Genomic DNA, 25,681 nt, shown 5'->3' on the forward strand with positions numbered 1-25,681 from the left:
ACAATCATTAGGAGATCAAGTAAAATTAAATATTAGGATATAGGTGAGACTATCTGGTGAATAATAGATAGGTAAGACTATGTGGCAAAATAATCGATAAGAGATTCTTACTACCTTCATTGATTTGATGTCTAAATTGAAAATTGTATTTACTGAGTTGATTAATATACATTTACTGTTTATTCAATATCAATATCAAATCTTAGCAAGTAGAGATAGAAAAAATAGAAACATGTGCTTACTGCTACCAAGAAGATACAGGTGGCTATGGCTGTATTTACCGTCCGTGTATTTACCCTGCAGGCCTAGAAGCCAGAGGTCAGGGGAATGCATAGTATGGGTCAAATCTTCCCAGTCACCATCCAACTGAGAATGTTTTTGACATTTTCAAAGGGTTAAGAAATGGACTATGTGTAAGAGACTGTGTGACCACATAAAGCCTAAAATATTTACTACATGGCCCATTACAGAAAATATTTGCCCATTCCTGTCTATCAACTCTTGCTAGTAGCATCATAATAAAACCCAACTTATATGTTATTTCTAAATGAAATATGATATATCCTAATCATTTAATTTATAATTAGAGATGATAATAAATTGTATGTTTTGAAGGGAGGTGTGCCTTAATTATTTAGTAATTCCATAATATTGGTTACCTTCCAATCTGTGTGGACAAAACACCTTTTTCTTTTCCTTCCTTCCTTCCTTCCTCCCTCCCTCCCTCCCTCCCTCCCTTCCTTCCTTCCNTCAATCCATCCTTCCTTCCTTCCTTCCTTCCTTCCTTCCTTCCTTTTTTGTACTGGGGATTGAACTCAAGGGCACTTTACCACCAAGCTACATTTCCAGCCCTTTTTTTCTTCATTTTTAAATTTTGAGACAGCATCTTGCTAAGTTGCTTAAGGGCCTCACTAAGTTGCTGTGACTCTGCGACTGGCCTAAAACTTGCGAACCTTCTGCCTCAGCCTTCAAAGTTGCTGGGATTACAGCCATGTGCCACTGCACCCAGCATGTGTGGACAAAACTCTGAGGAACTTTGTAAAGAAAACCAGGAATAGCTATTGAAATAGTGATGTAATAGCTCAGTGAATATAACACATTCGGGCTTCTTGTCTAAGCTTTAGGACCTCTTGCCCAGATTGCAAAATATCACCTGACTTCTCAGACTCTTAAGTGTCTTGCAGAATTAACTAGGTAACATCAAGGGAGCCCTTGCATGAGAATTCAGTAGCCACTGTTTACCTGTATTTCAGACAAATAGGATTATGTAATAGTTGCCTATTTTCAGCCTTTGCTCCTTGCAAATTAAGTCCAATCTTTGGAAGTGTTTTGACAGTTTGGTCATGATCTGGAAGCAATCGCTAGCAGCGTGAAGTCAAACATATATAATACTACCTTTCTCCAAAATCATTAACAGAATTTGAGCAAAGCAAGTATGTTTAACCTATTTTATAATGCATAGGTGTTGAATGGTACCTTATCTGATATTTTAGCAAAAACATAGCAAATTCATAAATATATTTACTATTTAATTATCATAGACTAGTGAATTATTTTCTGTTTTTTAGCATCTCTTAGCCAACAAAATTCACTGAAACTACATCATATCATGTTTATTTTTCTCACTTTTGAATCCTGAATGACTAATACATTCTTGAGCATGTGATTGGTACTTACCTGATATTTGCTGAATGAATGATTCAGAAGAGTTAATTAATTATGAGTCAGATCATAGGTGTAACCATCTCATTAAGTGTAGTTAAGTAGGTCATTATAATAATATTCATAAAAGTGAGCTTACTTTATACAGGGATACAAGTAAGTTGATATATTGTCTACTTAGGGTACAGTCTAGCATTTGAGTCTCTTGTTTTTCTACTTTAGAAATGTTTATGTGAGGTGGTTTTTAGTGTACATTGAGGAAGACAACTATATATGGAAAGAAACAGACCATAAAAAATAAAAATTATAATTTGATACAGGTCATTATTTCTTTCACTATCTTTATAGATCTTTTCCCAGTCTCTTAGCATATACACTCAGTCTACTCTTCAAATTTCATGCTTTACTGGGTTCTAATTATGAAATTTTCTTTTAATTACGGTAATGTGAAATTATAGGAAAATCAGTTCAGGTGTTAGGAGGAAGAAATTATTTGTATTGCATACCAAGCATTTTCACAAGCACTAAACCCCAACCAGAACAACTAGAGCAGAAATTCTTATAACATTTTGCATATAAACCTTGACTGGCATGTACCAGAATACTTGGTAATTATTTGCAGAAGTCTTACAATTGGTCAATCAAACTCACAGAGCTCATTAGGTCTCCAGAGGTAATTCTATACTCCTATGATAGAAACATAACATATCAGTAGGGAAATATCTGCTATATTTCTTCAGAAAGAGTAATCAGCAGTCCCAGAGCTATTTTATGCTCCTCTGCTGCCCCAACCGCTGCTTTCAAAGTGGCTCTTCAGTTTTGCAAGATGGGCCATATGGGTGTATATGAGAATCACTTTGCCTTAGAAGCCACATGTTTATACAAAAAATATTTCTTGCAATTGCCTATGAATATAGCTTCCAGGGCCATGCAAGAAAAGGCCCACTCTATTTGCAGGGTCTGTTTTAAGAAGGTCAAAGCAAAGAGTTTATGTATTTATAGTCCTGGTCACAGATCTCCCACCAATCTGGCTTCATTTTTACTGTAAGCAGTGCTGCTTGTAGCCAGCACGCCACCTATATCAAATATCAACAAGTTCAACCAAAGTGATTTTCACATAGATAAAAAGGTTTTTTGAATCTTTTACTCAGAAGTTTCTCCACAGGGATTGTGAGCATCACAGCCTTAAAGTATTCAACTTTGCATGTTCCATACTTCAAAAATGATTAGGACATAGTATGTGAATTATTTGGAATGGAGAAAAGAAGGAGGGACTCATATTGTTAACTAAAATATTGGGAGATACTGTGAGAATTTTCAATAAAATAAAAGCAACATTCCCTAACAGTTCACAACTTACTTAAGAAAAAGTGTTATCTTTTCATTTTCTTGGATTAGAGGCAGAACTGTTTTGGTTTAGACATTAGGTGTCCCTCCAAAGCTCATGTGTAAGGCAATGCAAGAAAGTTTAGATGTAAAATGATTGGATTATAAGAGATTTGACCTAATCAGTGCATTAATCCCCTAATTGGGGAGGTGCCTTTGGGGGATTTATTTTTGTGAGCTGAACTTAGTCTTTCTCTCTACTTCTTCGTGGCCATGTCCTGAACTGCTTTTCTCCGCTGCATTATTGTGCCATGATGTTCTGCCTCACCTTGAGCCCTGAGGAATAGAGCCAGCTCTCTATTGACTGAGAACCCTAAAACCATGCGCCCCCAAGTAAACTTTTCCTCCTTTAATTGTTCTTGTCAGGTCTTTTCATTACAGCCACGAAAAAGCTAACTAAAATGAGAACTGACCTCAGTAGAGTAGACAGATGTCCACGGGGCAAAAGAAACATCATGTTAAACCCTCCAGTCCCAGGGAAGAATTGAGTCTTCCACATTTATAATTACAAACATCTAGGAGAAAACATTCGACTTGCAGCTCACCAAAACAGACCTAAAATTTATTAACTGAATGAGTGTTTTCTATTTATTTATAGACAAGAGGTGAAACAGTTTCTCTTTCCTCCATTTGTTATGGAAAATGAGATTGTTTCCAAAGCTCCAACTACAAGGAGTAAAAGCTAGTAGATCTAAGTTTAAGAAGACTAAACAGAACCCTCTGGGAAGAGGTTAGACAGTTTGAAGAATAGGATTCTATGCTCCTGTACCGAAAGGGGAAAGAATGCAGAATCACCTGGGGATACAGACAGGCATGAGCAACCTTAAGTCATACAAATAAACTCAAGTACAACATGGAAAATTAATCATTTCAAGAGAAAAAGTATGACAGGTGTAAATTTGGAGTACTAACCAGGAAGCCAAGAAAAGGAGCCCTGCTCCACAGTTGTGATTGGCATATTTCATCTACAGGGATCTCTTTACTCTGTTGCTTTGTTGTTGATCTCAGGGATAGAGGAATGGGGAAAGAAGGTTGATTAGGAGACAGGCAACTATCCTGATCGACTGTTGACATACCTGCATGTATGCCTAACTTGGGATATACTATACTTCATCATTATTTTTGGGAAAACATCTGAAGTGAGGCAAAGAACTCACTGATTTTCTGGATCAACCAAGATATTTCTTTATTCACTTAGACATATATTAATATAATTTTTATGTTCTTTTAGTTAATAGTGAATAAGCTATTTTTGCAGGCTGGGGTAGAGAGAATGAAGGGGATAAAGTTTTCAAAGATCTAGGCTGGGGAGGAAGAAAATGAAGTAAAGTGACAGAGGTAAGAAAATACTTTTTTTAATATTTATTTTTTAGGTGTAGAAGGATACAACACAATGCCTTTATTTTTATGTGGTGCTGAGGATCAAACCCGGGTCCCACCCGTGCTAGGCGAGCGCACTACTGCTGAGCCACAATCCCAGCCCCAGAAAATACTTTTTTAAAAAATATTTTTATTTGTAGATGGACACAATACCTTCATTTTATTTACTTATTTTCACGTGGTGCTGAGGATTGAACCCAGTGCCTCACACGTGCCAGGCAGGCGCGCTCCTGCTGAGCCACTGCCTGGCCCCAGCCCAGAAAATACTTTTAAAGCCGTGTATTGGCCACTTGTCTTTTATTAATTTGACTTTTTTGTTATTGTCAATATTATTTGTGCTATGTCTGAGTATTCGTCTTGAATCACAACTGATCCTACAAATAACCACAATTTTTAGACTTACAGTGATTATTTTACTAGTTTTCTTAGAAATAATTATACATGCACAGGAAGTTGTAAAAATAGTAGACGTCCCCTGAACCTTTTTATGGAATTTCCTATATGATAACTTATGTAATTGTAGTATAGTATCAAAAACAGGAAACTGACATTAATACAATCTGCAGAATTTATTCAGACTTCACCAATTTTTACACAGACAATACTTTTAACAAACCAAAATAAATACTCTGCTTTCTTAAAAAGAAATTTCATTAGTCATTTACATTTAATATATCTGATACTGTTTACAGTGGTGACCTGTTACTACTTAATACTATTAAATATACTTTCTTACTACATTTTCAAACATTAGACCAGTCCATGAATACAAAATTTTATTAATGTCTTCAAATATTGTATATCAATTCCTAAAAGCCAAAAAGATGATCAAGATAAGTATAAAAACTATCATAGTTTGTAAATTTCATGCTTAAGATATTTTCAATAAGAGGCTATCAAAGACTCTGTGAATGTGGACTGATAAAAAATGTAGAATAAAAAAAAGACTCTGAACAGATTCTTGAGTTATTTAATATATCTATTTGTTGTTTGGAACAAATTTTCTTGACTGTTCCCACTATAACAAAATATGGAATGGTTTTAGGGTCTTTTGAACTTTGCACAATTGCAGTCACTTGAGAAATTATTATGTTAATTATTCACAAAAATCAAACATTGCAGAAGAAATTGTGATTTCATTTTAAAATTAAAAATTTTTTTTTTAAGTTTTCACCTTTATGATTCTTATTATTTCTTTCTTCTAACTCAAGTTGAATAATGTATCATGGAAATTCTACAACATACACTGTCAAATATCCTGTCCTTAGTACTAATAAAGGGATGAAGTTGCCTCTACTCCACAGAGTGCTGACTGTAGGCAAAGAGGAAGGCACAGATAAGGAAGTCATGGAATCTTGGCAGTCATTACAGGCCTTAGCAATGAGGGCCTCAGGAATCCTACTGGAGTGGTGGAAAGTTGCTGAGAGCCACAGCTGAGTCGGAATGGTCCCTGGCATTTCGCCAATAGTATTGATTGACAGGGGAGGCATTACTATCCGCCTCTGCTGGTACTTTGCAGTTCTCACGCTACTTTGGAGTTCTCATCGGGATTCCCAGGGATTCCCGGAGAGTTCCCATTGGTTGGGGAAGTGCAGGAGGAGGGATTTCCAGAGGAGATATTCCCGGTGGCGGGTTCCTGGACGAGCCGCGTGGCAATTGGGAGAATTCCCGGGGAGGGTGTGTGAAGTGTATTGGTGGAATTCAAAAATAAAGTTTGTTCCTGCTTCAGTGGCTCGTGATTTGTGCCCAGCAAGACTGCGGCAGAGAGTCATTCTCTAAAGGTCCAGGAGACCTTGGTCTAGTTCTTGTCCTGCCACATTTGGTACCTTTCAATTGCCATCTGACATAATGTGTTTTCTCATTTGTAAAATAAGAGAAATATGTTTTTCTTACTCCAGAGGGTTGATGTGAGAATCAAATGAGGTTAAAATACTTAGAAATGGTTCATGAAAATGTGGTATGTATACAGAATGGAGTTTTATTCAAACATGTAGAAGAATGAAATTATGTTGCTTGCTGGAAAATGGATGAAACTTGAGAGCATTATCTTAAGTGAATTAAGCCAGACTTCTAAAGTCAAGGGTCATCTGTTTTCTTTCATATGTTGAAGGTAGAGAGAAAAAAAGGAAAAGAAAAGTGGCAGAGGGATCCCATGAAAATCAAAGGGAGATCAGTAGAGTAGGGGAAAGGGACAGGGAAAGGGAAAGGAAGGGAAAGGGGAAATACCTGGGAGTGATACTGACCAAATTATATTGTGCTATTGTATATATGTACAGATAAGTAACAATAAATCCCACTGTTATGCATGAAGGAGAGGAAGACGTCTGAACAGGAAAAAAAAAAAAAAAAGGATTTTGCCAAGTCATAGGCATAGCTGGGAATGGTAAACATTGGGCAGAACCAGAACAAACTTGTGCAGCTAGAGGAATAGCTTTTGAACATTTAATCAAAAGCCAGGGGAGTCCTGGTGCCGTGCTGAGGCCCATGCCTGTAATCCCAGTGACTTGGGAGGCTGAGGAAGGAGGATGTCAAGTTCATAGCCAGCCTCAGCTAAAGCGAGGTGCTAAAGAACCTGTCTCCAAATAAAATACAAAATAGAGCTGGGGATGTGACTCAGTGTTCAAGTGCCCCTGAGTTCAATCCCTGGTACCCAAAAAATTTAAAAAAAAAATTTAAAAAGCCAGTGGAGGTTTACAATTCAGAGGTGGTAAGGAAGTTTGCCTTTGAATTTTTTTGAATAGCTAGTAATAGCAGTAAGTTTTTTCTGTTCATTTTGAAAAAATAATACTTCAAGAATTGGAGAGTGCTCTATAACAGGTTGGTAATATTGTAAGGCAAAATATGAGCAATCAAAAATCAGTTTTGAGCCATATGTTGGAGAATGCATCCCTGTCACTTGCTCTCCTCTTTCCTAAGAGGGCTTTCAAAATAGATTTAAATGGTTTTCATATAGACTTATACTACATTAAAATCTGTAAGAAAGAAGGAGCATGCCAGATGCAGACAGGAATAGCAATGGTGAGGGTAGACAGAATCCATGAAGAGATGAAGATGTTTGTTGCAAGAAAAGAAGGAAAGAGAAAGTCATCTTTCTTCCACTTGCCATGGCTGGATTCCCTACAAGTGTAAGCTGGACCTTCAAGCTGGACCTTCAAGCAGTTCCATTGGCAGGTGTCCTGATGTCTCCACGTTGTTGCTGAGATACTCACTGATCTTCTTTTTAGTTCTGTGGTCAAAGCCCAAATAAGCTAATATTTCCATTCACATGAACTCTTATGTAAGGACAAAAATTTACTAAGTAATATGATGAGAAGACAAGGAGAAAGCCAAAAAGGGAGAGAAGACAACCTCTTAACACTTAGTAAGATATAACAGACCCTGTGAATTTGCAACTCGCCTCACCTGACTAGCATGACTTCACAATATATAGAATAGAAATGAATTCGCCCTCTCATCTGAACTTCCATCTTCTCAGTAAGGTAGCCCAAGTAGAACTTTGTGAATTCTATCATTATAATGGTTTATTATCAGGAACGGGTCATGTAGTAGAAACTAGATGATCTAGATGCAGGAGACATTGGGCAGGACCATAGCCTTTTGTTCTGTCATCTCTGGGCTTGTTAAAATACAGCTCTAGGATGGATAAAACTAGGTGTAGTAACTGATAAGGAAAAGCCATAGAACAAACATGCATGATCTTTAAGTCAGGATGCTTTTAAGGAGCAAACATGGTTTATCGAGGTAAAAATAATGTGAAAAAAATTTCATACTTACTAGGACCCAGACAGTATCCCAGAAATAGAGAAGTGATACAGAAGAAGCAGATTTAAAATGTTAGTTTGTCTATTATATCCACTGCACTTTTCATGATGTCCAATTTCTTTTAGTCATTGTTCTGTGATCAAGTATAATCCATGTAATTGGATTATCTTCCAATATCTTAGAAAGTATATCTTACTAATATTGTAAACCAGCACAAGAGAGCATAACAGATGACTAGTTTTCCAAAGAGTACATATTACATGGGAATTGGTGAGTAAAGTCCATATTTTAGGTCCACTTTTATTAGCATACATTATAATGAGTATATTATTTTCAGGACTCAAATCTACAGAAATTTTCTCGATATGCTGAAAAATACCCTAATGCTCATATTCTGGACCAAAATACATCTGATACAATGACTTTTGTTCTTTTCTTTTATATTTAATTAACAATATGACATACTTCTAGCTACTCATCCTCAGTTATTTAGTTCTAGGAAAAACTGAGACTTGTTCACAACTTGAACGTTAAACAGGTCATGATGATACTTCTGCTTCTCTGATTTGTTTTAAATCACATCAAAAATACTGGGTCCATCTAAGATATAAAAGCAAAAAAAAAAAAATGACTGGTACTTTTGGGAGGTAATGATCTGTCCTCTGAAAAGCAGAGGCTGTTTAAATGCATTTGAACTAGTTATTTGGACTTTCAATTACAGTATGTTGCAATATATTATTTAACATATATTGTAAAACATGAGTCAGCAGAAGAGTGAGGGTTTAGCTCTGATAATTTCACTGTCTCACAAAAGTGGTTCATACATCGCCATATAGTACAATGTACAGAGATCTTTGTAGGAAATTTTTTATAAGGAAATAGTTACTCTGTTATTCACTCAGAAGCACTCACTATGCATTAATGATGCATATAATATGTGCAGAGCTGTTTTACATTTGAAGGATAAAGAACCAGGTTAGTTATTCCATTTTTAATAATATGGTAGAATAGATATTCAATTAAATCTCTCCTAGTACATCTCAAACTCCTGAGAAAATATTAAAGAACTTTTTAGTGCATGATTGAACTGGTGGGATACAAAGAGAATTTTTCAAAGAAAGCTCAAATACAAGAGTAAGTGGCATATGCCTTTTCCAGGGTGAACAATCAACCCAAGCCATCCTAGAGCTGTATTTTAACAAGCTTAGAAATGATAAGTCAAAAGCCTGTGGTCAAATAAGGTGAGAGAGGGTTTCTGCATAAAACATAGCTCCTTAAAAAACAAAAAATCTTCAGTACCTTAATGGAGGGGGAACCCTATATACAGTGAAACAGGGGACATCTTTTACTTTCTCAACCTGGGTAACAGATGGGACAAGAGGATGAATAATTAACTATACCTTAAGATTTACATACAGCACTCATGTAATTTATACCTCTAATTCATATTACTTGTGTGGTTCAAATTTTAAATTTAATTGAACAGGTCCTGGTTGGTTTATGACCATTATGTGACAGAAGCAAATTTGAATCTTCCTTGTAACTATGAGCTTTCTACTCTAGCCTCAAAGAATTCACAAAAGTAAAAGCTCAAGCAACATTACTTCTTAAATCAATAATTTACCAACTACATAGGAGAAATTTCACCAAGAAAACAAGCCAGCAGCAAGCATCATAACAGAATTAGAGTTACATATTATATAATTCTAATTATTAGATGAAATATTTCTAAAGAAATGAATATTGAAAAGGCATTTGAAAAAAGAGAGTATCAGAATTAACCAAACCGGTTTGAAAAAGAACAGAAAGAACTTCAAAAATGATACATACAATAACTGAAATGAATAACATAGGAATGGATTAAATAGCAGATTAGTTATGGCTGAGATGGAATAAGTAAAACATAGAAATCAAAGAAGTTAAACAGATAGCTGGTCAGAGAGAAGGATGGGAGAAGTCACTAAGGTAGTGTGAAAAGGTATTAAAGATGCTTCACTGGGGTCCCAAAAAGCAAGGACTAGAGAGAATGAAAAAGAGCCATTTTGAGAGATAAGAGATAGAATCCAAGGAATTAGAAATTAAGCTATAAGCTTAGGAATTCCAAGAAAGAATTTTTATAAATTCATAGGTACAACTTCTTATAATGAACCTGAAAAACAGAAGAATTGAAGAGAAAATCTTGAAAGTATCCAAAAGAAACATTGTACAGATTGCTCACTTTTTACCAGAAACAGTGGAAAACTGGAAGACAGTGGTATTGGTCTGGAATCTTTTTTTGTCCACTGAAAATGTTTTTTTCAAGAAGGGTAAAATAAAGTCATTTCCTGAAGATACAAGAAGACTTTTGACAACCAAAAGACTCTTAAGAGTATATTTACAAAATATTTTCTCTTTTTTATTTTTTCTGTTTATTTATGTATTATTTATTTTTTGGTTGCTGGAGATTTAATCTAGGATTGTGCATGTTAGGTAAACACTACCACAGAGCAACATCCAGCCCTAGAGAATGTTCTGCAGAAAGAAATCAAGATGCCAGGAGGATGAATGAACTACAAAAAGAAATAGGTCAAAGAATGTATTTATAAATCTAGACAAATATTGGTTGTTCAGAGTAGTATCGCTAATGGTAATTTCTAGGGTTAAAAAAATCCAAGTATAACTATAATCATAGAAAACTTATACATGGGTATAAGAGATAGATAATCAGAGTTCAGACATTCTAAAAAGTCTGCCTTATTTGAGAAATGAATAAAAAATTATTGATGACTTTAGACATCACATTTTTAGATATACATGATGAAATATCCAGGATTACCACTAAATTATACAATACATGATGATTAAACTGGCACAGGGTTGCCAAGGGAGATTATAGAAATGAATGTGAATGTATCCATAAACATAGCTCCTGTAAATGGATTTATCTACAGTTAAAGACAGTTTATCTACCTTTAAAAGAAACATTTTTTAAAAAGGCATAAGTAATCTGAACATAGAATGTTTGAAAGTAAAAAAATAATAATATACAAGTTAAATATTTACCAGATATCTTTTTGTTTTTTTTCTACAAGAGCCATAGACTGTTGCTACGAGTTCATAAATGGTTTGTTTCACTAGGAAGATTAGTAATTCCATTCTAAATAGAAAGTTGGTAGAACTGTGAAGAACATTAACAAATTCAATAAACAAACTTAATATAACGGACACATAAAGAACAATCAAACAATATATAGCACATATTTTTCAAGCACAAAGAATGTTTATTAACACTGTTCATGAATTTGGCCATTTTTGTCTCACAAAATATAGGGAATTGACTCAGAAATTATGTTCTGTTATCAGAAGTAGTCAAGTTATTAATGTCAAAAAGCTACCGTATATATTTGAAAGTGTAACTCATGGAGAAAATCAGAACAGGATTTAAAAATAGAGGCCCTTGTGGTCCATTTGTATTTGGCATTAATTAATAATAGATACATTGTAAGAAGAGTGGACTCACTAAGGGAATTAGACATTTGAATATAAATAACTTACACCATGAACTAACATACAATAAGACTAATGAAGAATTATAGTTAATAATTTCTAGATTTGGGGGGAAATTATTAGTTGAGCTTGGGGCTTACAGAAGAAATCATTCTTTTAGCAACTGACTATTTTTCTGGTGATGAAAGTGGTATGACCAGATACCAGAAGGACAAGATTATTTTGAGTACCTGAAAATCTAATACTGTGTATGACAACAGAAGATTGCCCTAAATATGATTTTTATTTTGCAAATCTGCAATCACATTTATAGCAGATATGACAGGAGAGTCAGTACAGAATTTAGATAAAGGTTATGAAAGTTATTCATAGAGCAAGAAATAAAAATAACAAATATTTTAAAAGACGGTCTGCATCAAATATAGTCAGGGAAGGAACCAATTATGAGATATTGTTATGTCAGATGGGCCAGGATAAAAGAGACAGAAAAGCCCAGATCAAGGGTTTATGCACACAGGGTTTATCCAGATATTTTCTCTGCTTTTCATAGTGTCATTCATTTTGGCTTATTCTGTCTCTCCCCCTCCCCTTTAGCCATGCAAAAAATTTCCTGTTATGTAGTAATATTTTTGATCCCAAAAGTTTTCTATAGTTTTGTCATATTCCTTTCAAATGCTGTTAGCAATTTGACAATGTATTCTATGAACCTAGCAATTCTAGGAATTTATATCCAGGAGTGAAATGTGTATATGTGTGTGTGAATGTATATGTGTGTGTGTATAAAATTTAATTAAAATTAAATAAAATTAGAAAATAAGGTTGCATTAGCTACATCTGACATATATACACACACACACATATATGTATACACACACATATATGTACACACACACACACACACACATATATAAAACCATTTAGTAACCATTTGTGTTCGTGAGCTTTGTGTAATTGTGACCAATGTATCTGACAAACAGCTTGGAGGAGGAAACGTTTATTTTGGCTCACAATTTTGTCGGTTAAGTCCATGATCAGCTGAGTTCATTACTCTGAACCAGAGATAAAGCAGAACTTTATGGCAGAAGGGTGTGGCAGAGGAAACCTGATCAATTCGTGACATCCAGGAAGCAAATACAGTTTGAGTGCAAGAAGCCAGAGATAACATAATATGCAAGGACACATCGTTCTCGTAGTCTAATCATTTCATCTCTGAACATTCCTTCATTGTCTCACATATGAGCTTTCTGGGGACACCTCACATCCAGCCATAACACCATTAAAATTATATGTAGATTAATATTTATATGAAAGAAAAAGCAATATATATCTTTTGTGTAAACTTGCATGTATACTATGTGTTGTAAGCAATAACTTGTTTATAGTTATGCGGACAGTAGTCATATCTCATGATAAATGTTGTGAGAGGTAACTGTTATATAACATAAAAAGCAGAGATGGAATTGGGGGCTTGAGTTTTAAAGTCACTATTCTGCTAACTATTCTGCTTCAGAGATATCTCTTTACTTCTCAGGTCCTTCTACGGGTTCTCATGTTTTAAATTGAGGTGAGAGATGGGTATTGGACTTCATTAGCATTAACAGTTCTGCATAATGGTAGTCATTGCCTCTGTCTTCTGCAACATGACAGACAGCAGTCTTAGTATTCTTTCTCTGGGCTCAGTTCTGCCTCACCATTCTTCCCAAAACAATGTGTTAATTCAGGACTTCTAAATAGATTGTGCTTTGTACATGAATCTTCTTTGCCATCCTTTGACAAAACCAGATGATCTTAGAAGTTCTTTCAGCTGGAAGATCTTTCTAGTCAAGGAATAGAGCTGTTGTGGCAAGAAATAATAGGGAATGCCTTTCAAGGCCAAAGAAGAATTCTAGCAGCCCCATGTAAAAAAAAAAAAAAGTAACAAAAAAGTGAAAACAAACAGGTGAAATAAATCTTCATAATGTTTTGTTTAAAATATTTCTATAGGCAATTGATTTAAAACAGTTATTAATGAGATATTTGCTTTTTATATAGAACCTTTGTAACCCACTGTGTTTAAAGCACATACTATTCTAGATAATAAATTTTCACTGGAAATACTTGATCTGTATTTAAGTTGACAGTTTAAAAAGCATATTTTCATATCTACATTCTTAACTTTCATAATACTTAAATTATTAGGTTTTTAAATTTAATTAAAATTAAATAAAATTAGAAAATAAGATAAGATTGCATTAGCTACATTTGACATGTCCCCAAACCACACATGGTTGATGGCAGCCATATTGATTGCCTTATTGGTTTGGAGAATAGAAATAAACATGTGGTTTGGTTTTAGCCCTTAAGGAGATTTTCTTGTTGAGACACTGAGTTATCAAAAATAAACATATCAAGAATATAATTCAAAATAGCATAATTAAGTGCTAAAAATTTGCCATAGACAGACTAAGTGCTACTTGGGTAGGAAGTTCTAGAAACATCCACAGCTGGATACTTTCCTTACCACTTTGAAGTCTGAGTGTTGGCAATGACTTGTTGAGTTTGTGAGAATAGAGTGTCTTACTTTAGGAAGTGTGTGTGTTTTGCCTGCAGGCATGGGACCCGCTGTGCTGGAGAAGTGGCAGCCGCTGCAAACAACTCTCACTGCACAGTTGGAATTGCTTTCAACGCCAAGATCGGAGGTATGGGAAACAAACTTAGATATAGACATGAACCAGGCAACTATTCTGCTAAATAGTTTTCAGAATCTTTTTAAAACTAAAGATGGGCATATTTTTGCATGACAGTATTCAACTCTTGCTGACAGTAAAAAACAAAACAAAACCAAAAAAACACGTTAACATGGGTTGTTCAGTATAGTTAAGGATTGCTGATGCTATACGTGAAAGTATTGCAGACACATCGTTTTTGAACAGGCTTAAAAAAATGTTATTCAGTAATGAAGACAGGGTTATTGGTATCTATACTAAAATACAAACTTGGTGCCTGTTTCTAAAAGAACTAACAGTAGAAACATCAGGTCATCATGTCTCTATAGAATGAGGTGTTTTGAGGTTCTTCACAGCAGATAATACTTTTTTGTGTGTTGTGTTGCTCAGGATTTAAAAAGGGTTCCTTTAACTATAATTAAAGCAGTAAGAGTAAAATCTTTGAAAGTCTCATAATGTAGTGATACTGTTTCCATGAATGATTTCAGATGCACAAACTCAGATATACATAAGTTTGGTATAAGGGTCCCATAAATGCTGTGTAAATCCAAGTATTGATAAAAGCAAACTCTTAACTTTCTCATTTGTAATCATCTTTGTAAGCAATAACCATGTGCCACAGCTACATGCAAATGGGAAGAAAAGGTTATATACAGAGCCTGGTGACTGATCAATATGCCTGGCCTGAAGGCATTCCCATAGGGTCTGCTGAAAGGTCTCCCATAAGATGAATGAACTTTCTGAAACCAGGCTGACCTCCTTGTTTCCAATGTGTCATTTGTTTCCATGTTATACATAGAGTTGGAACTAACAATTTTAGATGGCAACCCTATCCAAGATAAAAATTTTAAATATTTAGGGAACTGTAGTGTCCCCTTATCTCAGATTCCATTGGATGTCTGAAAGCACTGAGAGAACTGATCCCTGCATATTTTTTGTCCTATATTTAAATACTAACAATAATGTTTATCAATTAGGCACAGTAAGTGATTAACAATAATAACTACTAATAAAATAGGACAGTTTTCACAATAAGCTATAAAAAAGTTATTTAAAACATGAATTATTTCTGAAATTTCCATTTAATATCATCAAACCTTGGCTGTTGTCAAATCAGGGAAAGCAAAGCCACAGATAAGAGGGGACAGTGATATACAACAACAGTGCTAAGAAAAGGTTTCCTGAAACTACCTTGAATTTCAGTCCATGGTAAATTTGATCTTTTCCTTTCGTTTATTTCACCCTGAATTCTTAGGATATGACAGTTTACTGACCAGTAATTAGCTGCACTCAGGAATACCTGCTGTGTGTCAGGGGGAAGGCCATTGGGGAGCTAAGGAAAGGAAGCCAAGGATGCTCCCTAAAGGATGATGGCCGCTGGAGGCCCCTGCTCATCCCAGAGTCCAATCAGGAGCCACCTGGTGAACCTGTCTTGCAGCCCAGGACTTGTCCTCACATACAGACTTAGACCCTAGATCCCACAATTATACTCTATCACAGACTCAGCACTCTTACTGACCTTGAAGGAATGAGAGCATGAACTTGTGAACTCAGATAAACTGCTGACCTAGCTGAACAGTACTTTATTTAAAAAATGAATGTGTGGCGATGACTCAAGAATGTTCTAAACAAGAGCATTCTGAATCATAAACTTAACCCCTCAAGCCCATGAAGGCATGGAGTTAAATGAGAAAAAGAAGCAGTCTTTCATCTATAAAGTTGATGAATTTTTTTGTGTGAGTTTTTAAGACAGAAAGCCATTACCTTCTAAATGCAACTTAGTCTTTCCCCCCTTTTTTTTCCATATACTTCATGTAGATTACAACAGAAGTTGAATTGAGGTATTGTGTTGATATTCTCATGTTAGCATTTGCACACACTCGTGAGATTATTAGTTATTAGCAGTTATAGTGTTTTTTTTTTTTCAGACCTCAATGTACTGGTAAAAGATTCATTTTAGGCTTTTAAATAAAAAGTCAGAGGGAGGGGCATGGTGGTACCTGCCTGAAATCTCAGCAGCCCAGGAGGCTGAGGCAGGAGAATTGTAAGTTCAAGGCCAGCCTCAGCAATTTATCGAGTCTCTAAGCAAGCAACTTAGCAAGACCCTATCTCAAATACAAAATAAAAAATGGGCTGGGGATGTAGCTCAGCATTTAAGCACTTGTGGGTTCAGTTCCCATTACCAAAAATCAAAAAGTAAGAAGATGAAGTATTTTCTTTGTCATTACAAAATGGAATGATTAAGTTTGAATATTTATATTAAATTAAAAGAAACCAATGGCTATTCAGGACTGAGTACATGCAGAGTATTATCCTGTGTTTTCTATGGCCACAAAACAAATTACTAACAGACTAAGTGTAGTTTTTATCCCATAATTTTTAGACTCATTCACAGCCTTCATTCTCTACAGTACTTGTAATTATTTTCTTTTAAAAGTCCAAAAAGTCACAATGTCATACAGTAAAACTTAAGTATGTGCAACAACTATGTACCTATTAAGAATAATTAAAAAAAAAAAAAACAGAACCCAAAAGTCTAGAAGCAGAGAATTTGAAGGCATAACAACCAAGTGTAGTGTCTATAGGGATACTTGGACGATTTAATGTTGGCTGGGTGTGAGATGACAAATAGTTTAACCGACTATTTGTATTGTTTAAATGAAGAAAGTGAGGCAAAATTTTAACAGTTTCTGAGTACTGGCTCTATGTGTATTCATTGTTCATTTTTTCCTATTTTTTATTTGCAAGTTTTATAGTTAAACTTTTTAAATGAAGTAGTCCCAATTCAACCACATAATACCCAAAGCTACCTGATTTGAGGCTTTAATATTTAGTCTCTGTTTATTAATAACCAATAAAAACTTAAAATCCTACTGAGATAACAGTATTTTCCTAAAGAGTAAGTTTGCCATGTAATGGTAATAATTTTAAAATAATACAATGTCTCAGTGATGATAAGTATTTTTAACTGAGGAGGAGCATATTTATTTACCAATAGAATGTTTTGTTAGATTTCTGTTATTTTGTTAGTTCGATTGCATAAAATGAAAAAAAAAAAAAGGAAGCCTGGAATTTGGCATGTAACTTATTTCTGATTATCTTAGTGTCCTTTTGCAAAAAAGAGTTAATAAATTTCTACTGTCTGATAGAAACATACTTAAATCAAGATTAATAGCTAAACATTGCAAAAACCCTTTGAGAATTATCTGAAGTGTTAAATGCATTCTCATTTATTATTTGGCTTGTAAATAACTTGGCAGAAAAGACATATATTAAATTCAAATCAATTTTAAGATTAGAGGATAGTATTCAATATGGAAAAAAGGAGACCAGCCTAACTTGGCAGTTTTCCAAGTTTTATAAGTCTGCCACGGTATATACCAACTAGGAACATGAGATATTCAGTGAAAAGAAATTTTAGGAAAGGTTGATGGTTTGAAACTCTTTGTCAAATACTCAAGAGTGGGATGAGAAGGGAGAGATTGTGTTTGCCGTTGTAGAAGTTAGAACTGTAGGGGGTGATAACAGTGGAATAAAAAAGATTTTAAAGAAGTCTTACTCATTGACATGCAATTTAACTTCCTTTCTCCCCAAAATGACTTCTACAAAGCAAGCATTATACTTTTATAAGGGAAAATATGCTTACTAAAGTGTTGATTAAAGATGTTTTCTTTTATCCCCAAATCCTATATCTGGGTTACTTGGGTATCATGTAGTGAAGGCTCTGTAACTTGCTGGTCCTCCTTTCTGTCTTAAAGGAGTACGAATGCTGGATGGAGATGTCACAGACATGGTAGAAGCGAAATCAGTTAGCTTCAATCCCCAGCATGTGCACATTTATAGTGCCAGCTGGGGACCAGATGATGATGGCAAGACTGTGGATGGACCAGCTCCCCTCACCCGGCAAGCCTTTGAAAATGGCGTCAGAATGGTAGGTTTTTAAAGCACGAAAGCTCATCCAAGGTGGTGATTCTCATATGAAGACTTTGTGACCATCTCACCCTCCAGGTTAGAAGAACGGATGGAGCTCAAGGGTTGGGACAGTAGATAGATTAATGGAAAGAGGTGCTGTTGTTTCTCTTCTTCCTGCCAACTAAGAGCTAGAGAAGTTCCTCTGATGAGAATAGAGGTATGCTTATATTAACTCAAAGGAAGTATATTAATTAATATGTTCAACTTGAGTTTGGAGAAGCAGATTCTTGGGGCTGTGAGGTTAAGTGGGGATGTTAACATTCTTCAGCTAGTGCTGATAGATTATCCAGTAATACCTTTTGGCTACCTACTTTTGTCATCCCTTTCCTAGTCTCACTTCTGTCTCAGGATGATATTATTTTTCCAATGGCTCCCAAACTCCCTGACCAAGTAGCTTAACCCATCTTGTGTTCCTTGATTTCAATGAAAGATTCACTGACTGCTGTCTTCCAATAAATGGACTACGTAAACTAATGTGATAAAATGTCTGTTTCAAATTTCTTTAAAAATTCTTATTCAAATTAAATAAAAATGAGGATTTTGCTACTTATAATCATAAAAGGAGAGCTCAAGCAGAAGCAAGCTGTTTCTTATGTATGCATAGACCTTTATGTGGTTTAAAGCATATACTGAGTCATGTTCACTGGAGGCCATCATTGGTCTGGCCCTAAACATCCTTTCCTTCCTCATCTCTTTTCTCCTTCATCATATAAGCAAACTTCACCATTAGTATCCATTATCACATACTGCTTTTGGCAATTCCCTGCTCTTTCACCATGGCACTACACCCTACCCCCCCAAGTCCTCACACTTTTACCCAAATCCTGCTTGGTCTTTAAGCTTCAACTAAAAGGTCACCTCTTTCCAGAAGCTTCTTACTGCCCAAACTAGAAGTAAGTGTAATTAAATCTCTATTCTGTGATCCCTATTCTTTATATTTTTACTGATGTTTTATAGAGTTGTCATCTCATATTGTGTGTTGTTTCTAAGTGTATCTTCTTTGCAAAATCTTCAGTTCCTGGAGAGTAGAACTTATTCCAAACATCTTCAAGAGTTTTGCAAAACCTAGATGGCTCACTGAATTCTAGTGAGCACTCAATTAAGTGTGTGTTGAATTAAGTTTAATTTACTGCAAATGATACTAACTATAGAGTTGTTATGTATTCTTCCCAGGTTTGGAACAGTGGAATGTAGTGAGTTGATTAATGTAGTGCTGAAGTAGGAGTAAAAATAATGTCTCCCACATCTTTGTGGAATTGGTCTTAGGATTTTAACAGAAGACTGAGTTAAGCTGTTTCCTGGTTATTCTGAAATAGACTGGAGGGGGAAATTATGTATTTTTTTGTGGGAGCTTCCTAGATAAATGATAGTTCATGTTTGGTTAAGATTTGACTTTTCTAATTTTCTCAATTTTCAACTACATCAGAGCCCTCTTAAACTGTAGGATAATGTTTTAACGGTTGTCTAGAACTTTTCTTTCCAAGTTTCTTCATCTAATGATTTCATTATCATAGGTGTAGACTACAAAATACTATTCTTGCTCACTCTGACATCCACAGAATGGTTTTTAAGTTAAGTAGACCAAACTTAGTTCGTATTTAACCTTCAAATTGTATTTGTATGTTGCCTATACTAAAGAGAAACATGGAATTTCTTATAAATATATAAATATTTGTATTAGTAATGCACAATCTCATGACTGTACATGTACATGTGATAAAAGGCTGTGTATCCAATAGCTGGTTTTACTAAGATACTGCAAGGCCTGCCAGTGACTAGGTAACATGAACCAAAGGATGTCACATTTATTTTGCTGGGGAATTTATTGTTCCATAGAAATCTCAACAGGAAGCTTAAATGTGTAAAACAAACAATGGAGTGCTTTGGTTGAAAGGAGAGTGAAAAAAAGTTAAGGTTAGAAATGAGATCATGTGCTAAAACCACTAGAACACAGAGGAGTACTATACTGAGAAATAAATGATGTGGAAAAATGTATATTCATTATTAGTTACAAAAATAACCTTGTGCTTATTATGATAGATCATGTACAAAAAAAATGTATGAGGATGAATTAATAATAGATTTCCTCATTCATTTAGGTAACAATGCTGGGAGTATACAACACATCTTTCTGTACTTCTACACACATTAACAACCCAGGATCATTTTATACATCTGTATGCTACTGTTTTCACATAATGGTATCCCAGGGGCATCCTTTCAGAGCAACCCATAAGGATAGAGCTCATTTGTTTTATTTATATCAAAATTTGGGGAATATAGAGCTACCAGAACTTTGGTGCTGAGGGCATAGTTCAGTGTTAGAATGCACAAGGCCCCAGGCTCAATTCCCAGCAGTCCCCCACAAAGGGAGAGAAAAGGGAGCAGGGAGTCAGAGGGAGAGATATAATAATTTATTTGATATTCCGTTGAGGAACTTTCAAAGTTTAATTCTCAACAAAAAGACATTTAGTTTTAAAATGAACCATTAACTTTTAGAGTTGAAGAAGTAACAAAAGAAATGACTTTAATAGGATTATTTTCTGACTTCTAGCATTTCATATCAAAATATGTAAATGACAAAAAACAGGGTTAACCCATTGAAGTAATGTCAACACATTAGCATTCTCATATAAGTTAGGCTAAAGTCATATCCAACACCTGTCATATACTTCTCTCTGACCTTATATAGATCAAGGTACTTCTCAGCTTCCATTTTCTCATCAAAATGAGGGCAATAATAGCACTCACTATGTTCAATAAAAGCATTTCTTTTTTTAAAAGAAAAATCATTTCTTTCCAAAAAACTCCTATGCTTGTCCTCAGTCGCCCATTCTTCTCTCCTTGACCATATCTACCTTGCAGAGTTCTAGATGAATCCCTTAGTTACCCAAAAGGTAGATCAGAAAGAATAAGGTATGCATTATCACAGACTTTCTGAGTTCTGTGGTGTCATTTACTTTTTCTTCCTCTGTCTATACTTGCCTTCGATTTTACTTGCCCTTAAAAAAAGCATCTTCAATTTCATCATGATCACCTCTGGATATATAACTCATTTCAGTTATCTATGTGAGTAGTCTTGAATTCAGTTTATATTTTCCCAAAGGATGTTTCTCTGAATATCTATGAATATGTAATTTAATATTTTAAGCAGTATATTAGATAGTCTTTTCCAGGAAAATGAAAACTTTTACTATTTTCTCTGTTATCAGGCATCAAGTGAGACTGTAAATTTTATGTTCTTTGCAATCATTCTAATTTATGTTTGTATATAATATATAATACCCAGGAAATGGTTGGATGAAAAACTTTATACAAAGTTAGATTATGGAGTGTAAAAGAAAAATAAATAAGTAGTGTGTTGGCTGTGTGATTTAAGGCATGAAGGAATAAATGGTTGATACAATAATTCCTTCAGTTAGCTAACTGAAAACCTATGCAACAGTCCAAAGTCACTCTGTCCTATCAAAGTTTAAGGAAATCATCTGTAAAAATACAGGAACTGGAAATTACTTATCCCTCCTATTAAATTTAGTGAGCTCCAACTTTCTATTCAATGTAAATAAAGGGATGAAGAAAAAACATCTAAATTTTACATGTAATATATTAAAATCACTCCATTCTAGCAACAAGACAGAAAACAAACAATCAAGACTCCATCAGCTGAGGATAGGTGGGATGAATGAAATAAAACTAGGGGCTGGGGGAAGGCAGGACTGCTTTCATGGAAGGTCAGGATATCCTCTTTGAAGAGGTGATAATTGAGACATATATGATAATAAGGCAGTCGTGTGAAGAACTAGGAGATGAATGTTCTACGCCAAAGGAGCAGAAAAAACAAAGAACCCTGATTAGGGAGAGATTTCAGTGTATTCCTGGAACAGAATGCTGATTTGGACATAGGGAGCAATCTATAGGGAGCACCGAGAGAGTGGTGAGAAATGGGTTGGAGGTGTGGGTAAGAGCCAGCTCAGCAGAGTTTTCTAAACCATGGAGAGGGGTTGCATTTTGTTTTGTTTCAGAAATGTACTGGAGGTTTTAAGCCATAGTGCCCTGATCCGATACACAGTTTTAAAAGATCACTGCTCTATGGATAGCGAAGTTTATGTGGCGTAAAGGGTGGGGAAGCAAGAGTGAAAGATTGAAAGGCCATAGGACAGACTTGAGCTGGGTAACAGCAGTGCCAAGATCACCAAGGAGATCAGGCAGCAATAGAGGTAAACCCAAGTATCAAGAGGTAATAAATATATTTTGCTCAGGGAGCCCAAGTATTGATTGCATCCATTCCTTCTGTTTGCTAATCAAAAAATGTAGCAAATATTGAATTTTAAAATGCTCCCTATTTGTTTACTCTAAGATAAGCATTTGGCTCCTAGAATGTAACACTGCTTTCAAAGACTTTAACAAAATCAGAATTGATTCGATTTATAGCCCCTCTAGAATTAATGTGCCAAAATTGCATTAGAGAAACTGTGTTAAACAAACCATATCACAGTTGACAACTTGCTCTTTCTCCCAAGAACTGCATTTTATTTGATGCTAAGGAGCTATAAAATTAAATGCAAGTATTAGAAGCATATAATTTGAGCCAGACACAATTAATGTAATAATAACAATAATAATAATAACAGAAACATGAAGAACATTTAACATTTTGACCAATCTGTTGTTATACTAGAATCACTCTTCTAAGCTCTAAAATAGACAATTAACTTTTTATTGTCTCAATAATCTTATAAGACAGTTACTGTTCTCCCCAATTTTTACAGATAGGGAAACAGAAACCCAGCACAGCTAGACATATCAGAACATGGACCTCAAAGAAATCTAAGAAACTCTGTTACATGTTGTCATTTTCATTTTATTGAAAACATCTGACCTCCTACCTTACTGTTGCTATGGTGAATGATTCAATTGCTCACATCCTACCTAAAGCTGCCTCCTCCGTTAGTTCTCTGCCCCCGACCATCCCACCTTATCCCATCAAAGATCTATCTCAATCCATTATTTTTTTATCATCAAAATTTCTCTTTCAACTCTATTATTATCATCAGTATACATTAATACTGTTAATTCTCCCACCTTAAAAGAATGAGGAGAGAATTCTCCTGTTGTCTTATATCTCCTTCCTATGACTGCCTTGTTTCTCTTCTTCCCTTTTGAATGAAATTCCATGAAGCCATTGTCCATATTTACCTCCAACCAGCTCTTTTTTAAAATTATTATTTATTGAAATCATGGCATAAGATCTCCGCCCCAGAAATCTGCTGAAGTTGCTCTTTCTCTTATCAAGGTCACGATGACCTCCCTGTACAAACCCATGGGTTTTGCCTTTCACTTGTCCTAACAGAGGCCCACCTGGTTCTCTGGTTCAATATAATACACACATTCTAAACTTTCAGAACCCCTTCTTTGCAGTTATCATCCCTTTTTATGCTCACCTTTTTGCTTATCTTCATAAAATCCAGAGTCTCACTCTGTGTTTTTCTGTATCCCAAATAACCTGAACAGTATTGGATACTCAACAGGTGTTCATTGAAGAAAGAATGAATGATTGAAGGAATGTGTGGATGACCTCCATGCCAGTTTGCTATGTCTTGAGTTAATTTATTTGAGAATCATGCTTGCATTGCTTTTTACTTAAAATTCTGGAACTGAGTTATCAACACACATGGTATACCATAGCAGTTAAAGTGTCCAGACTCTGGTTCAGATGCTCCAATTTGGAAATTTGGGTTATAATACTTTTTTACATGTTCAAGCTAATTAACCTCTGAGGATCAGTTTTCTCCTCTATAAAATGGAACTAGCTGCCAATAATTACCTTAAAGGAGTGTTGTGAAGGCCATAGGATTGATACCTATACAAAATATTCAGCAGAGTTCCTGAAACAATGTCATAATCACTGCCACACATGGGCAAGGGTAATAAAAATGAAAGCATGATTACTCATAAAATACCATAAAAGTCTTGTCTGTTCTAAATATCTTGGTTTAATCAATTTCATATTGGTGATTCTTATGGAACATAATTATAGAATCTTGAGTTTATATTAATGAGTGGCCTATGTAGTAGGAAACAGTATCCAAGAGAATATTATCTAGGGTGCATTACAGAAACCCCTAACTTAATAAAATGCTAAACAGCATGGATTGGGAAACACCATTTATATATCATTTCTTTGGTGAGGTAAAAGCATATTAAAAGCTCAGAGTCCTCCAATAAGAAGATGTGTTTAACTTTATTTAATCAAGGTTCTTAAGTTGAACCACATAGAAGCTTTTCTTTTCATGACTTTTCTGATTTGCTTTTAAATTTAATTTCATTTTTGATCCTATGGAACTATGCTATGCAAATTCAGCTACACTTGTTAGACCTTTAGAGACAGAACATCAGAACTAGAAATAATGTTAATGGTTAAGTCAATTTTAACCGGTATTTATGTGTTTCTTTACTTGTTGGTGGCACCACTATTCACCCTGTGTCTCTTCCTAAAACTTGTGATTTTCTTCCCTTTCCTTATCCCAGTCATCTATAAGTCTTGTCTGTACTGTTTCCTCAAAGTCCATGGAATCTGCCCTCTTGTTCTCACAATTAGAACAGATGTCTTTCACGCAGACTTCTGCAGTAGCATACTTCTAAAACTTTCTCAATTAAGCATCAGCTTTCAATTCTTCATGGAAGTGGCGGTCAAAGAATTATTTCTATATTCAAAGCTTGTCCTTTTTCTTTTTTTTTTAATTTATCACTGCTTTCCATGACTGACAAGGAATATTCTAGACTTTTTAGGAGGGCACATGGGGTCTCTTAAAATTTTGCTAGTGGTCTCAGAATAAAAATTTTACATGTCATCTTAGAAAGGACAGTTTAAAAGTTCCTCTCATCCACATTGACGTGGTTCCATTTGCTGGTTCCATTTGCCATTGTGAGGCTTGGACCTGCCCCTTGACAAAGGGCCCCTCAGGGGACATTCCTGACTTAATCTTCCCCCATCAGTCCTAATAGAAAAATGATTTTATTAAGCAAGTCAGTCAGTCAGTTGACTGTGTTTCAGATATAGATGATTCCAGATTTGGTGTCAGAATAAGAAGCTAAGAACCTAAAGTTGTCTTTGATAGACTCATTTATTCATCTGTTCCTGATGGTGTTCAGGAGACATTCACTGGGTGGTTCCAGTATTCCAGGCTCTTTTATAGATGGCAGGGAAAGATGAATAACGTTGGGCCTTTGTCTTTGGGGAGCTCACCATGCAATGATGAATAAATGTTCCAAATGATATGCAAACTCCCACTGTCCTTTCAGTTGAGTCTGGTAAGAGAGAGCAGAAC

General features: G+C 35.2%; 1 protein-coding gene across 4 annotated transcripts in view; it reads left to right on the plus strand.

The window, feature by feature from the left end:
• The window catches only part of Pcsk5 (proprotein convertase subtilisin/kexin type 5), a 448,718-nt gene that overhangs the window by 160,965 nt on the left and 262,072 nt on the right, over positions 1-25,681 (plus strand). For all 4 annotated transcript variants that reach the window (XM_015492940.2, XM_048806923.1, XM_015492941.2 and 1 more), the window contains 2 exons: positions 14,266-14,354; positions 18,140-18,312. In XM_015492940.2, coding sequence (XP_015348426.1) covers positions 14,266-14,354; positions 18,140-18,312 — 262 coding nt within the window. The remainder of the gene's footprint in view (positions 1-14,265; positions 14,355-18,139; positions 18,313-25,681) is intronic.

This window comes from Marmota marmota, unplaced genomic scaffold, assembly GCF_001458135.2.
Source record: "Marmota marmota marmota unplaced genomic scaffold, marMar, whole genome shotgun sequence".
In the NCBI taxonomy this organism is placed as follows: Eukaryota; Metazoa; Chordata; class Mammalia; order Rodentia; family Sciuridae; genus Marmota; species Marmota marmota.